This window comes from Rhinoraja longicauda, chromosome 6, assembly GCF_053455715.1.
Source record: "Rhinoraja longicauda isolate Sanriku21f chromosome 6, sRhiLon1.1, whole genome shotgun sequence".
NCBI lineage: Eukaryota > Metazoa > Chordata > Chondrichthyes > Rajiformes > Arhynchobatidae > Rhinoraja > Rhinoraja longicauda.
Window position 1 is genome coordinate 38,870,326 of NC_135958.1, and position 16,622 is coordinate 38,886,947.

Below are 16,622 nucleotides of genomic sequence, written 5' to 3' on the forward strand. Positions count from 1 at the left end.
AAAGAAGGAATGAAGGAAAGATTCACCAGAGTCCTGGGATGGCAAATTTGAAAAGGCCAAGACTATAATTCAGAGTTTAATAGAATGAACAGTACGTGACACATACAAAATCCCTAGGAGGGCTTAACAGAGGTACTGGGAAGATGCTCCTCTTTAACGAGAAGTCTAAAATTGAGGACCACTGTCTCAAACGGATTTGAAGTTAGAGGAATTGTTTCAGAGTAGAGGAGAAACTGCTTCACTCAAAAAAGAGTGAATGTTTAGAATGTTTTACCCAAGGGAATTGTGAAGGTTCACTCATTGATTGCATGTAATAGTAGGTACCACAAAATGCTGGAGTAACTCAGCGGTTCAGGCAGCATCTCTGGAGAGAAGGAATGGGTGACGTTTCGAGTCGATACCCTTCTTCAGACTGCATTTAATAGTGGTCAATAGAGGAATTGGAGGGGGATAGTGTAAGAAAATAGCGTTGAGTTAAGAGTTCAGCCAATACACGATTCAACAGCAGAGAAGCCGAGTGGTCGACCTCAACTGGTATATTCTTATGTTATGTCTCTCTATCTCAATTCTGCCTACCTAAAGAGTTCCATGTCCACACAACATGTGGAACAATAAGAGCCCAAAAATAATTTAGAAGAATGATTTTCCCCAAAGAATTTGAAGTACCGATTTCAAAACCAGCAACATTTTGTAACACCATCAGGCCTCTCGTCACCATCTATTTGCATCAGGTTCTTCTCAATCCAGACCAGCACCACCTTCTACTCCAAGCAATGCTTATACAAATTACTGCAACAGGGTCAAAACACCAGTATTTCTGTGAACTAATTTGCATAGCTACCGACAAGTTACATGACGTTGTCACGCCACCAGGTGCATAGAGAATGCTCGGCACTTCCACATTTGACTCACACAAAGGAACAACTGACCCTAGATTCCAGGTTTATTGCTGCTCTGTACAAAACACAGATTAATCATTACAGTACTGTTTGGAGCAAGATCACACAAGTCACTAAATTGGTTAAGGGAATAAAAAGGACATTGTACCGATAAGAGGTTGGTCAAGATTTACTCCCTGGCACAAATATGTAGAAATATGAGCAGCCAGCCACCCGAGAGCAGTAACTGTTAAAATGGACTCGCCCGTTTACACTCACGGCCATTGCAGGAACCCACTGAAAGATCCCTGGCACCCAATAAATGAATTAGAGGAATCTGGAAGCACAAGAAGCCCATAGGTTCTCTTTAGGGTTTAGGAGCTTTCCTGCTCTTCCAGAATGCTGGAAAACAATTAGTAAAAAACTTGATTTGAAATGAAAATAAATTGAGAGAGTGCTTCACAGTTGCAGTAAATAACATTGATGTACCACCTGCTGTTTATTCTCCACACAAAAAATCACTACCTCAAATTGTCAGAAACTATACACAAAGCAAATGTCTTCCCAAATACTGCTCGGTGTCATAGTTAACTATCAATGAAATGAATAAAGCCTAGTAGTTGTTTCCAGAGTCTCCCTGCATATTGAAAGAGCAGTCACACCCCATTACAACTCTGTCATTGCTCCTTACTAAAGTTGCCTCCAACAGGTGCAAAAATGGACAAAACTGCAGTTCCTCGTATCTAACTGCTGGAGGAAATCAGCAGGTCAGGCAACATCTGTGAAGGGAACTGGTCACATGGAGCTTTGGGTCGGGGCCCTTCTTCAAACTGCAGTTTTTGCTCTAAGATTCCAGCACCTGCCGTCTCTAGTCTCTTCCTCTTTGGGGTGATGGGAGGGAGAGGAATAGCAAGACTGCTTCAATAGTGAACAGACAAAAAGAGACAGGAAGCAAGGAATGCATTCCATGGGACTATCCAAGAACACACTATGCTGGGGCATCTATTCTAGGGATATCCCTGTATAACACAGGCAAGGATGTAGAAGGAAAACACACACACACTAAAAGACGTTTATCCAGAGCAGCGATAACCTTAAAGGCATGTCACCTGATAAAAAGATTATTTTATTGCCAAGGAATCAATAGAATATATTCTCTACACATTCACCATTATAACAATGTTCTTAAATTTAAATCCTTGCTACAGCCACGAGTGTGTTATTGAACTCACAGGCACAAAAAAGGTAGACTGTAATTATTTTGCCGCGCCCTGTTTTTACAACTGCCGATACTGGTTTTGCAGCCTAGGGTGTTCTGTTACTACAGCACCACATTCCAGCCCAAACACGCCGAGGATCAGAGGAATCTGCATCAGCCTGGCAGTATAATCAAGGCGCTCATATACAACCCTCAAAATCCAAAAGTAATTGAATTGGGTTAGTTATCTGGTCAGGAACTACTAGTGACATTCACTGACTAATAGGGGCCGAGTGAGTTTGGTCTATTCCAGTAATAAGTCACTATTTTCGAGAATAGGGAAGAGCTGGGTTGTAGTTCATGAATTGCCATGAACTACAACCCAATGAACTTAAACTGCCAATGTTTAACCAACAGAGGAACACAGGAAAATCAATAGCAAAGCAGTATAGATACTGACATTGCTGGAACTATAACTTACTCTCTTCTTTGTTACGCCTATTCACAGGTGAAGACCCAAAAGTCAACAGCAAGAGACTCAAAACACAGGGTGCACTCCTATTTTTTTTCTTGTTTATTTTGACACAAGCAGCTTATGTTATCCAACTTAGCATTTCCCACATGTAATGTTCTCCCTCTTTGAATTTGTTCCTGCCAAGAGAAATCAAGTGCTCTGGGGACTATATCACAAGTCAGCTTTCAAAGCAGTGGTTGGTCCCTTTGCTTAGACTGATAAACAACCAGGAATGAGGAGTGATCCACATTGGTCCGGACTACAGGCAGACTTCAATGGAGCTTCCCGAAATATGAAATCAGCTTTGCCTTTTCACACAGAAATTGTCATCTCCTCTTCCTGCAGTTTCACCCACACCTAGCCAGACAGGTGTGGTTTACAAACCTGCGGTTTGAATATTGATCTCTTGAATTTCAAGTAACCCTTGCTTTGCCTCTCTCACCATCGCTCCCTCACCATAGTTGTCCAGTAAGTTTCACCGTCCTTGATTCATTTCACTGATTGTTAGCCGAGGAAAGGTGACAAGGAGGCATACAATGAACCATTCCACATTTCCCCATCATGGTAAACTTTGAACTGTCATTTTCGCACATTACCCTTCCATATCTGTAGACCACCTCTCCCATGACTCAGTCTGAAGGATCTCCATCTGAAACGTCACCCATTCCATCTCTCCAGGGATGCTGCCTTACCCGCTGAATTGCTCCAGCATTTTGTGCCTATCTTTAGTCAGACAGGCAGATGCATTAGTTTGATTGTTTACACACCAAGATATTAACGCTTCTAGAGAAGTAGGCACATCAATCATTTTTAAATAACAAGTTAAACAAAAAATGCCCAGACTAAAGGTTTTGTTCATTATTATTCTTCTCCACAAGTCGTCAACTACGAAATGTCCTAGTCCTACAGATCTTTTTGTATTGCCTTCAAAGCCATCACAACAAGCACAGGAACGGGGCGGGCCCTTTGGCCCAAAGTGTCCATACCAAACACGACAGCAAGTTAAATTAATCTCCTCTGCCTGCAAATCATCCATATCTCTATCTAAAGGCCTCCTAAATGCCACTGTCATATTTGCCTCCACCACCACCCTTGACAGCATATTCCAGACATTAACCACTCTCCATGTGGGGGAAAAAACAAACTTGCACATATGCATTGGACCGACATTACATACAATAACTATTCAAACTTTTATTAGGTATTAGTACTGCATTACCCCAATAGGAATAACATATAGTAGGAAACTTTTCACTTTCACTATAATACAATTTAAGAAATTGAAACTTGGCCTCAGTGCAATGACAGATGTAGATGAGGAAAAGGATGATGAAAGGAGCTGTTTCGAGGTTGCAAATGGGAATGTTGTGGATTGTATTGATGGATTAGTCAACGTCCATTTCATTTGTTAGGGATATAGTTTTCTAGTTTAACAAAAGTGGCCACACCATTGCTACAACCCAAGATGCTCTTGCTTCTACTTTGGCACAGGGAGCTGGAGAGGAAATGAACTAAAACACGAATGGTACTCTTTAAAACAAGAGCAGAAGTGTTCTTTGAACTATAAATACATATAACAAAATTGTACAGGGCAGCCCAGTAGTGCTGCAGATAGTGCAACCGCCTTAGAGCTCCAGGGGCTCCATTTGATTATGATCTGCAGTACTATCTTTGTGGAGTTTGTATGCTCTCCCCAGGTGCTGCGGTTTTCTCCCACATTGATGTGCAGTTGGTTACATCAATTGGGTACTGTAAATTGCCCCTAATGTGGACAAATGGCGACTCATTGAGAGGGGTAGCAACTGGTTGTTAAGTAGGCATGTGCGAGGGGATACTTTGCAGGGAAATAACAGGACTGATCTGAGGTATTTATTCACAAAATGCTGGAGTAACTCAACATGTCAGGCAGCATCTCAGGAGAGAAGGAATGGGTGACGTTTCGGGTCGAGGCCCTTCTTCAGACTGATCCGGGAATGAGCAAAGATCTCTACATCACAAGGAACACCACACTGAGAAAAAGACTATCATCAATAAAAGTATTTCTGTAATCCAAAATGGATGCAAATTTACTGCAAACAATTTATTAGGAGCGAAGGAATGGAAGCAAATTTCCTAGACATAATTCACAAGAATCATACAATATGGAATCTCACAGCTATTACAATAATATCTTCCAGTTTTATGGTTTAGATGTTATTATTTTAAAGAAAACCTTTCTGAAAATGATAACCTTATCAAGCCATATCAACTGACTATGTCCAAAAAGCATCTTCTGGTTTATCTTGATTTAGCAGATATCAGCTTAAGAATCTGCAGGGTTCTTCTGTGAGCATCATGTCCCAGAGTCATGGGAGTGGAGCCTAAATGGGGCTCCCCTTTTCTGATCTCTATGCAAGCTTCTCATGTTTGCAGATGACACAACCTTGATTGGATTGATCCAGGATGGGGTGGAATCTGCCCTACAGACAGGATGTGACACAGCTGGCGTCCTGGTGCTCAATGCTCTCAAGACGGTGGAATTGATTGTAGACTCTAGGAGAGTTCCTGCTCCCCCCTCCCCTCACTCACCATCAACATCACCACAGTCAGATCTGTGGAGTCATTTAAGTTCCTTGGAACCATCATCTCCAGGGACCTTAAATGGGAGGCCACTCTACAGTCAAAAAGGCCCAACAGAGGATGTACTTCCTGCGGCAGCTGAGAAAACACAATCTGCCACAGGCAATGATGGTCCAGTTTTATACTGCCATCACAGTCTGTCCTCACCTTCTCCATCATGGTCTGCTTTGGTTCAGCCACCAAGCATGACATCCGGAGCCTGCAGCACGTCGTTCGATCAGCCGAGAAGGTTGTTGGCTGCAACCTTCCCCCCATTGACAAACTACACACTGCAAGGGCCAGGAAGCCAGTGGGTAAGATCATCTCTGACCCCTCCCCTCTCAGCCTGGCCACAAACTCTTTGAAGCACTTCCCTCTGGACTGTCAAAGCCGCCACAGCCAGACATAAAAACAGCTTTCCCCCCCCCCCACGAGCATTAGCTCTACTCAACAACCAAGTCTGTAGCCTCCTTTTGCTCTGGTATTTTATTTCATTCTTCACTTGTTTAAATTACAATGATATATTTTTAATTGTCTACTGTATATTGTGCTGTTACTTGTGAGCAAAGCACCAAGGCAAATTCCTTGTATGTATACATACTTGGCTATTAAAATGCATTCAATTCAATAAGACCCATTGGAAAAGAATGACTGGACTTGGATCAAAGATGGGAACAAACTTGATATCCTACAATGGATAACGCTCAATGATTGGGTGTGAAGAACTATAGTATAGTCTGATGGGACCCAACCCAAAACATCATCCATCCATGTTCTCCAGAGATGCTGCCTGACCCACTGAGATATTCCAACATCTGTGTCTTTTAAAAAAAACCTCACCTGGGCAATAAGATGCTGCACAGAGCACAACTCGGATCAGAAAGAAAGAGAACAGACGGGAGGGTATAAAGTAGTAATGTGACTGGTTATCCTCAAAAACCAAACCTGCTAACTTATATATAATTAAAGGATGGATTTATTTTGCATTGGATTTCAAGCATTTCTGAGTATCAGCAGTTTTCAACATTCCCGGTTCCAGTGGCACTAACCACATTGCTGGAATAAGAGACCAGGCCAGGTAAATTTCCTTTTAAAAATGCAACTTAGTCACCAGCAACTTGCACGTTCAATTACCAGCAGCCATAAAAGGGGACATTTGGAACAGGCCAAGGCAATTGCTGCAATACACGGAGACACAAGAGAATCTCCACTCCTCAAAGATTCTCCAAAATGTATTCTAATAACAAGTACTGATCTTGGTGGATCATCATGTCATGGTGGCTACTTGACAAAGCTGGGCCATGTTCTCGGCTCTTCTTAAAATAGATGCAAATCAGCAGCATCCCAAATGGGTGGCCACTGTGAGCAAGGACAGAAAGGGGGCTTAGGATTTAAACAAATTACAGGTTCCTTTATTCCCTGCGTAGAGGGGGATCTTCTCATTTGGGTTAAATCACAGTATTTTGTTCTCAATAGCCTGGGAGCATATTTTGTGCATGCCAGGGTGGGGAAGAAGAAGCAAGTAAGGGGAAATGACAAATTAGAGAATAGAAAGGATATAAACTGTTACCACGAGCAACCAACAATATAAAAGTTATTTTCCATGCAGTATCTTCAAACAAACAAAAAAATCGTCAATTTGGGAAGGAAGTATGCTGTATTAAATTAAAATAGAATCAGCATGGTTTGGTGCTTAAAATCAAAGAAGAAATTTCCGAATATTTTTGTCTTGACAAAAGTCCTTCAAATAAAATAGATAAACAATCCAAATGAAACAAAACATTAATGACATTGGTTCCGCTCTTTCAAATTGTAAATGTTTACTTTGTGTTGCAAATTGTGGGATGCAATAAACAAAAATAACTTGAAACCAATAGGATTTGTTCTATTTTCAGAAGTTTGGAGTACTCCAAGTGGGAACAGCATACAGATGGGCATGTATGGTCAGTGAGGCACAGGGATTATCGTGTGCGGGAAAGGAACAACTGTGACTTCTTGGAGTCAATAGACCGGGCAGCGTTCAAGGACTCTGCGCCAGACCTGAATGAATACACCACAGCTGTTACCAACCTCATCATGCAATGTGTGGAATAGTGTATTCCCAACAAACCCATTCAAGTGTTTCCCAATTGGAAGCCTTGGAGGGCCACAATCTACAGAGGGCCAGATCAAGTCTGGTGAGGCAGATTCAGATGTGAAATCCAAGTATGATCTCAATAAAGCCATCAAAAAAGCAAAAAGGTCACATTGGTTCCAAACTGAAGGACAAGAAAGATGCTCAAAAGTGTCTGCACGCTATCATTTTCATTAAGGCAAAACCAAGTGGCAGCTCAAGTGACAGCAAGGCATCGCTTCTGGATGAGCTCAATGCATTCTATGCTCGCCTCAAGAGGGAGAACACAATGTGCTTTCTCAGGCCCCCTGAGCTCCCAATCGCATTGCAATCTCAGTCAGAGGCAATTGCACCCTTCATGAGAGCAAAGCCTTGGAAACCATTTGGCCCTGATGATGTAACTAACCTTCCTTATCAGATGGAGGTGATTCTGTATGTCCACAATTAAAAACACAAAGGGCACAGAGAGTATATTGTCTGGTTGACCCGAACTCCCAGGATGAACGAGATTACAGAGAGTGATAGACTCTGCCTGGGCCATCACAAGTACTGACCTCCCCACCATCGAAGGGATCGATAGGAGGCAATATTGCAGCAAGCATCATCTAGGACCCACACCACCCTGGCTGTACTCACACTTCATTTCTGCCATCAGGAAGGTTGAATAGGGGTCTGAAAATGGATCATTCAGTTCAGGAATAGCTTCTTCTCAATAACCATCAGGTCTTGAACACGACACAGCATCGATCTCAACTATGAACTGTCTTTGGTTGCACTGAGGACTAGTCTTTTTTTATTGGGGTTTCCAATTTAATGATTTTTGTGTTATATATTATCTATCGTTTTTATAGGCTTTTTATGCAGCTGAAATTAAGAATTTCATTGTTGGTACTTATGACAATTAAATACCCTTGCCTGGACTCTTGTATTAAATAATTTAAGCATGTTAAAGTTATTGGTCGGTAAGATTTGCATTAAATAATGTTCAGTCAATTGATACTGGGACAATTAAGGAATAGGGCAGAAAATAAACAAGCAGATTTGCCAGTAATACTGAAGGCATAATAATGAATGTCATGATAATTTTGACCTGTTAAACTAATGTCACAATTCTTTACACAAACCAATGCTATACACTGTGTTTCACTTTCCCAAAGTTTAAATTGTGACTGTTTGTGCAGTAGATTCAAAATGTAGGTATTGTATCGTGTTACATTCATAGCAGAGTCATACACAAAGTGAACTTTGTTCTTTTCCACTCCTCCCCAATGATGAACAAACAAATTCTTGAATTAGCAAATGCTGTAAACATTTAATTGTTCATGTAGTATCTATAGAAGATGAAGCAGAGTTAACATTTCAGATCAAAGATTAATCAGAAGTAGAAATAAAAAACTGCAGATGCTGGTTAATGCACCAAAGGACACAAAGAGTGCTGGAGTTATTCAGCACATTAGGCAGCATCTCTGGATAACATGGATAGGTAATGACCTGAAATATCACTTATTCATGTTCTTCAGAGATGCTGTCTGACCTGCTGAGTTACTCCAGCACTTTGTGTCCTTTTATCAACCAGAAACACACCAATTGAATTTCTGCTTCACCTTCAATAGATACTACCTGACCAATTAAATGTTTACAGCGTTTGCAAATTCAGTAATTTGTTTGTCAGGAAGGGGTGGAAAAGAACAGAGTTAATTTTGTGTATAGTTCTGCTATGAATGTAACATGATACACTACCTACATTTTGAATTCTCTGCACGAAAGGTCAATTTTTTAACTTGAGGAAAGGCAAACACGTGTAAAACATTAATGTACAGCTCTCCAATTGAAAGTTTAACATTTAAAAATACTTTCTGGAAGTCAAAACGTTAACTCTGCTTCTCATTCAGTGCTAGCTGACCTACGGGGCATTTCCAGCAGCCTCTGATCTGAAACCAGCTGAAGTTAAGAGCCCAGCCAACATGTACAAACATGATAAATGAAACACTATTCAACATAACAAATCCATGGTTCCATCTTAGACATGGCTTTATTTACATTTCCTCACAGTTCCTTATGTATCCCCTCGTCCCCCATTCAAATTTAACCTTGAACATTGATCATGGCCGAGGTACATTTAACCCTGGAAGCAAATTCAAGTTACATCTTTCTTTTCTTCACTGGTCTTTTTTCATTCCTGAACCAAAAACTAAACAATCGAGTTCTATCAGCCTCCCATGCCTTACACAAGCCTTTGAGTAAATACAATTTTCCAGCATTCCAAGTATCTGCATTTTTTTTCCATACAAGATGACAACCTGGTGACTCTTCATTACACACACTTCTCCAAAAATATTTTATGATTTCATTTCAGCCAAGTTGTTTTTTTGCTTCGCAGTATCTACCACTTTGCCGTACAATCCATTTTCATGTGAGGTGCAGCCTTATAAAAAAAAGTTCCCTACTCAAAGTTCATTTGTTTTAAATCAATGTCAAAGACTTCAAAACAGAGGAGTTGGGGACTCTTCTGATCTCTTACTCAATAGATTGCAAAATAAATACGGATAAAGTAGAGATGAAAAATAAAACAAGCCCTAAACCAAAAGGCTACAGTTGCTGTTGATAATATGTCATTGTAACTGACCAACTGCAAGGGTTACAGAAAAGAACACCACATCAATGTTGTCCTTATTAGATAGGCATGTGTCACAAGAGTCACGTGAAACTTAATTACTGCCCTGGCAATTACTCATTCAATTCATAGGGTGATGAAACGAAACCACGACAAGATGTTTGTGTTGAGGTAGTCAATTTCAATACATCAACACATTCCATATCTGAGATTTATAGAAAAGTCACAGTACAGGTAGTGGCCATGAAGCTTAATGGGTCTGAGGCAATTCTTTGAAAAAAGAATACATTGTTCTCATGCTACAAGGAATGATTTTTTTTATGCTGTGTAGGAAAATAACTGCAGATGCTGGTACAAATCGAAGCTATCACAAAATGGACATTTAACCAGCATCTGCAGTTCCTTCCTACAAATGGAATCTGTTTATGAAATTTGATGGCATCCATTTTGTGCCAAGTTGATCCAAAATCAAACACAGAAAATAGTTAAAAACATAGGTAACAAAACTTTTTTTAAAAAAAAGTTTTAAATATAGTTGTTTGATGTAGTTTGTAGTTGTAGTTTAGAAAACACTTGTAGTTTAGAAAACACAAATTGTCTGAAAGGTTGCTGTCTACCCAAGATGATAATGTTATGTCGGTAAACTGCTGCACACCTGAACACAACTTCACTGAGGAACAGGTCAATAAACCACTCAAATATTTACCAACAGAGCAAGTGGTTTGGCTTTTGAACAGACGATACACAGTTGTAATTCGCAGATGGGCTTGACTTCGTGCAAAGCGCACCTGAGAAATACATACACACCGTCGTAATCGAACGTGCTGTTTCCGCCCACACGGTGCAGGTGGCCATAAGCTTTAGGTTTTCACTGTACGTTGTGGGGAAACCCCCACCATCGTTATTCCCGTCACCACCTCCCACCCTCTCCTCCCTCCCCCCCTCTCCTCCCTCCCCCCTCATCAAAACCTCGCTTTTAGTCCAGTTCAGAGACACAACATGGGGGGAAACAGGCCCTTCGGCCCACCCGGTCCACACCGACCATCGATAACACGCACACACCATTTCAACATTATCCCACTTCCCTACACACCGCGAGCAATTTACAGAGCGCCGTTTACGCCTTCGGGGACGTGGGCGGAATCTGGAGCACCCGGAGGAAACCCGCGCGGTCACGGGGGGAGAACATACGACAACTCCACACAGCACAGGGAGGGGGAGCGGAGGCCGGGATCGAACCTGGGTCTCTGGCGGTGAGGCAGCAACTCTACCGGCGCCACCCCGCCGACAATGTCTACTCCGCTGGCAATCTCCGTCCTCTCCCGGCACGACCCCGGAATTGCCGCCCAGCTCCTTTCCCGCGTTAATCCCCCTCCCTCATTACCCCACCACCCCTCAGGGTGCTTCCCCCTCCGTCTCACCTCTGCCGACGACTTGACCCGGCGTCAGAGACTCCACCTGGAAAAGGTACTTGTCCTGAGCGAACCCTGTGCATCGCCCCTCGCCCTCGCCGCCCCGGACCTGTCCAACAGATGTAGTTTGGTGTTAGAAAGACAACTCGAAACAGCCGTCCGTCCAGTCCCATCTTCCCCACCACCCCTATAACCACCCCTACCCCCCCCCCCCCAAAAAAAACCGAACTCAACTCTTGTCCAACCCAACACCACTCGCCGCAACTGTGCCCCCCCCCCCCCTCCTCTCCTCCCTCTCCCCTCTCCAGTAACTCCAATTGCCACGAGATTAAGGTGACGGGGAAAAGCCAAGGTTCAAGGAGCCGTGGGGCGAAGTTTACACCTGGATCCCAGCGACCAAACTCTCCCGCCGGCCGGGTACACCTGGGGATGGGGGGCGGACGGACGGGTACAACTGGGGGGCGCCGGACGGGTACACCTGGGGGCGGCGGTCCGGGCTTACCTGGAACAGCAGCAACGCCAACACTCCCAAGGAGAAGGTAGAACTACTCATCGCAGCGCCGGTGATTGCCTGCTCTCAGTGCTGTGTCTCTCTCTCTCTGTGTGTCTCTCTCTGACTGTCTCTGTGCTGTGTGTGTGTGTGTGTGTGTGTCTCTCTCTCTCTGCTCTGGTTCTCCTGCGTTGGGGCTTATTGCCGACTTCCGCCTCTGAGTAACATTTAACGCCTCGCCAACTTCAGGAGGCGTCGCTCCCAGTCCAGGTGCGAGTCGCTACCTCGGCCATTGGCTGCCGTCCGGATGTTTGTTGCCAATTTTGGGCAGGGGCGTTGTACCTGTCGGCAGGTGAGAGCACTCTCCCATGAAACCCCCCACCTCTCCATGCACTGACGTAAACTACTGAGACAATTTTGCACCCAATTCTCGCCCGTTTCTGCCTCGCCACCGAGCGCTTGCAAATCTCACTGTAACATCTGGAATCAATATGTTAGATCCCAAGAGCCAACATGGGGATTGTACTGGGGTGGGGCCCGACCTAAATTGCTGAAATCATTGTTGTTAAACTGAAGAGATCAAATTTCCACCCACAACGACGATGCCGCCGGTAGTAAGGTTTATATATGTCCAGAACCAGTCTAGAGATTCAACCAAAAATTGATCACAAAATGCTGGAGTAACTCAGTGTTGCTTTAGGAAGGAGATGGGGATGAATTTCAGAGGGTGGTGAATCTGTGGAATTCATTGCCACAGAAGGTTGCAGCGCCGGAGACTCAGGTTCGATCCTGACTACGGGTGCTGCACTGTAAGGAGTTTGTACATTCTCCCCGTGACCTGCGTGGGTTTTCTCCGAGATCTTCGGTTTCCTCCCACACTCCAAAGACGTACAGGTATGTAGGTTAATTGGCTGGGTAAATGTAAAAATTGTCCCTAGTGGGTGTAGGATAGTGTTAATGTGCGGGGATCACTGGGCGGCACGGCCTGTTTCCGGCTGTATATATATGATATGATATGAAGGTTGTGGAGGCCGTCAACTGGAGATAGACACAAAATGCTGGAGTATCTCAGCGGGACAGGTAGCATCTCTTGGAGAGAAGTGGGTGGTCTGAAGAAGGGTTTCGACCCTGAAACGACAGCTATTCCTTTTCTCCAGAGATGCTGCCTGTCCCGCTGAGGTACTCTAGCATTTTGTGTCTATCTCCAGTGTAAACCAGCATCTGCAGTTCCTTCCCACACAGATTGAACCTTGCCCATGAAGATTGTTTAAAATTACAGGTGGAAACATGTGCTCACCATTCCTTTCGCAACAGCGTTCAAATAGCATGTTGTTTTATTATTGAATTACAATATTCTTTGTCGGGAGAATGCTTTTTAACCCAAAGAAAATGTATTCAGTTATTTAAAAACAATAGTATTTACAAAACCAGCTATACCACCAAATACACAAATCACCGAATATTCTAAATTCAACCCTCCACAGCGCCCAGCGGTCCCGGAAATCCCCCATGGTGCCTGTGGTCACCGCGTGTTCCTTTGGAGACTGCATCCTGTAGTTCATCGTGCTGTGTGTAGAATTTGTCCTTTTCCACCCAGATCAGGCTCTTATTGGTAGGGGAGTATTTAAAAAAAACTGCTGCCAAGAAGGTTGTTGGCTGCAACCTCCCCCCCACCCCTCCCATCGACGAACTGTACACTGCAAGGGCCAGGAAGCGAGCGGGTAAGATCATATCAGACCCATCTCTCCCTGGCCACAAACTCTGAAGCACTTCCCTCTGGAAGGCAACTCCGGACTGTCAAAGCCGCCACAGCCAGACATAAAAACAGCTTTTTTTCCCCACGAGCAGTTGCTCCGCTCAACAGCCAAAAGTCTGTAGCCTCCTTTTGCTCTTGTATTTTATTTCATTCTTCACGTTTAAATTATAATGTTTTATTATTAATTGTCTACTGTATATATCGTGTTGTTATTTGCAAGCAAAGCAGGCAGATTCCTTGTATGTATAAGAAAATAACTGCAGATGCTGGTACAAATTGATTTAGTCACAAAATGCTGGAGTAACTCAGCAGGTCAGGCAGCATCTCGGGAGAGAAGGAATGTGTGACGTTTCGAGGAGACCCGAAACGTCACCCATTCCTTCTCTCCCGAGATGCTGCCTGACCTGCTGAGTTACTCCAGCATTTTGTGAATAATTCCTTGTATGTATACATACTTGGCTAATACAATTTATTCAATTCAATTCATTTCTGACCACATATCTGTCACACTTCATATTTTATAAGTGTAAAGTGTCAGTAAGTTCCTGCTAGATATTTTGGCACTCGATAGACTTCGCTTCCCATAAAGACTAGAATTCAGGGATTTTGAAAATGCCAACTTGCAGGAAACACCTTGAACAAAATCATTTCAGCTGAGTTCAGAACAAGCTTATTTAAACCATTTCCTAAGTGTTTTAAAACAGAAAAGACCTGTTAAATATTTTTCTTCGGCAACCCTTCAGGATCAAGAGTGACTCGCATCCACTGAGTTCAAAGGGATTGGGGTGTGACTGATAAAGCCAATGTGGGTCAATAGACAATAGACAATAGACAATAGGTGCAGGAGTAGGCCATTTAGCCCACAATAACAGATGAGGCAGGTAGATGGATTGTTCAGAATATTGGGTGACCTTCTGCTCCTTGTGTGTGGCCTCTGGCAGAGAGGCAGAGGGACCAGGGCCGTCTTAACGCATGGGCCTGGTGGGCACTTGCCCGGGGGCCCACGAGCATAGGGGCCCCATGCTGATCTGTGTATGTTAAGTGACTTGCAATAAATAAATACTACTTTAAAAATGTAGGTTCAATAAGTGCTTCTCACAGCGATCTGTAAGTGCTTTTCGCAACAATGTAGCACCCCAAGTCCATCGCTAAGTGCTTTTCGGTAAGTGCTTTTCGCCGGCACAACGGGGGGGGGCTGGTAGAGAAAGGGGGGTGGGGGAGAGTAACGGTAGGGGCCCCAGTACACTGCTTTGCCCGGGGGCCCATAATGCTGTAAAAACGGCCCTGAGAGGGACATGCCTTGCTGGATGTTCCCCCACCTGGTTGTGTGATCTTGCATCAGGGATCTTGAGGGTGATATGTTCTTCCTCCCCTCAAGGGATTTTTGAGAACATGAGAGTGAGGATGGTGATGTTGTTTTGCTAGAGCAGGTAAAAAATGTTGCAGGGGCAACTTTGATGGTACTTCTCAAATGCTTGTGGTGTAAACTGTTCATATCTCTGTGGCAATGGGACAAGGATTAAAACTGTAGGAAGGAACTGCAGATGCTGGTTTACACCAAAGACAGACGCAGAATGATGGAGTAACTCAGCGGGACAGGCAGCATCTCTGGAGAGAGGGAATGGGTGATGTTTCGGGTCAAGACCCATCTTCAGGATTAAAACTGCTTGGTTGACCATAAGCTTGCAACTGTGTCTGAAGTCTTAATCTCTTTTCTCAGGCACCCAACAATAATGGTGAATTATTATCATCAATGCTCATCTTTACTGAAAAGATAGATCGCAAGATATGGCAAAAAGCTCCACATGCTCACATATCTCATTGTGAACTTTTGTTATCAGAAAGCCACATCATGTAGGGGGAGCAGGTTGGTAGAAGAACGTTGTCTTCTCTCCCTGTCTCTCGTATACTGCAGTGCCTGAGTCGATGGTGTCTTCAAATTTAGACTCTGTGTGACGTTTCAAGTGTTGGCTGTACACTACAAATCAGTCTCTGAGGTAGGATTATCCTTGGTTCCTGAGTAGAGATGAGGTGGGTTGAAATAACAACATTAGTTGCAGCACATACAGAAGCTTGTTGAAGGTGAGGTGCAGCATTATGTCGAGGAAGACTGAGCAAAAGATTACGACATGGTCTTCTAGATACCAGTCTAAACTGAGATTGGTCTGTTGTCAATCCATTGACTTAAAATATGTGGTATGCATCAGATGGAAACAAATTTTTGCTTGCAATTTGAGAAGAATGTTCCACCGTCCCTCTCAGCTGACTAAGCCAAAGGCTTTTGTGAGGTCAGAAAATGCTATGTACAATGGCTGCTGCTTTTCTGAATTTCTCTCATGGTGAAGACCACATCCACCGAGACCTCAACGGACAAAATCCACCCTGCAATTTGGGAACGGCTTCTTGGGTGCTGGGATTTAGTTTAGTTTAGAGATACAGCATGGAAACAGGCCCTTCGGCCCACCGAGTCCGCACCGACACATTAACACTACCCTGCACACACGAGGGACAATTTTACATTTACACCTAGCCAATTAACCAACAAACCTGTATGTCTTTGGACTGTGGGAGGAAACCGAAGATCTCAGAGAAAATACACGCAGATCACAAGGAGAACGTAGAAACTCCGTACAGACAAGCACCCGAAGTCAGGATCCAACCCGGGTCTCTGGCGCTGTAAGGTAGTAGCTCTGCAGCTACGCCACCTAATATGGTGGTTGAAGAGGAACCTGGTGCTGTAAAACTTTTGTAAATTAGGAAAAGTTGATAATGAGGAACCTGGTGCTGTAAAACTTTTGTAAATGAGGAAAAGTTGATAATCAGGACAATGTTTTCATTTAATTCCATGTGTTAACACTTTTATCTATTTGCTATTGACCATATGCATGTTTCTCCTTCATGATTCACTTGCACTTCTTCCAATCTAGTGTACTGCATTTGTTCACAATGTGGTCTCATCTACATTGGGACTGCTTTGCAGAAAACCTATGCCCAGTCCTCAGCGGCAAACCTAGGTTTCCTGTTGTAGAAACAATGAACTGCAGATGCT

General features: G+C 43.5%; 1 protein-coding gene across 1 annotated transcript in view; it reads right to left on the reverse strand.

The window, feature by feature from the left end:
- LOC144594396 (B-cadherin-like) overlaps positions 1-12,037 on the reverse strand; it is a 50,022-nt gene extending 37,985 nt beyond the window's left edge. The window contains exons 1-2 of the mRNA XM_078400830.1: positions 11,830-12,037; positions 11,337-11,436 (exon numbers count right to left, since the gene is read on the reverse strand). Of these exons, the coding sequence (XP_078256956.1) occupies positions 11,337-11,436; positions 11,830-11,880 (151 nt within the window). The 5' untranslated portion in view covers positions 11,881-12,037. The remainder of the gene's footprint in view (positions 1-11,336; positions 11,437-11,829) is intronic.
- Positions 12,038-16,622: the final 4,585 nt, after the last annotated feature.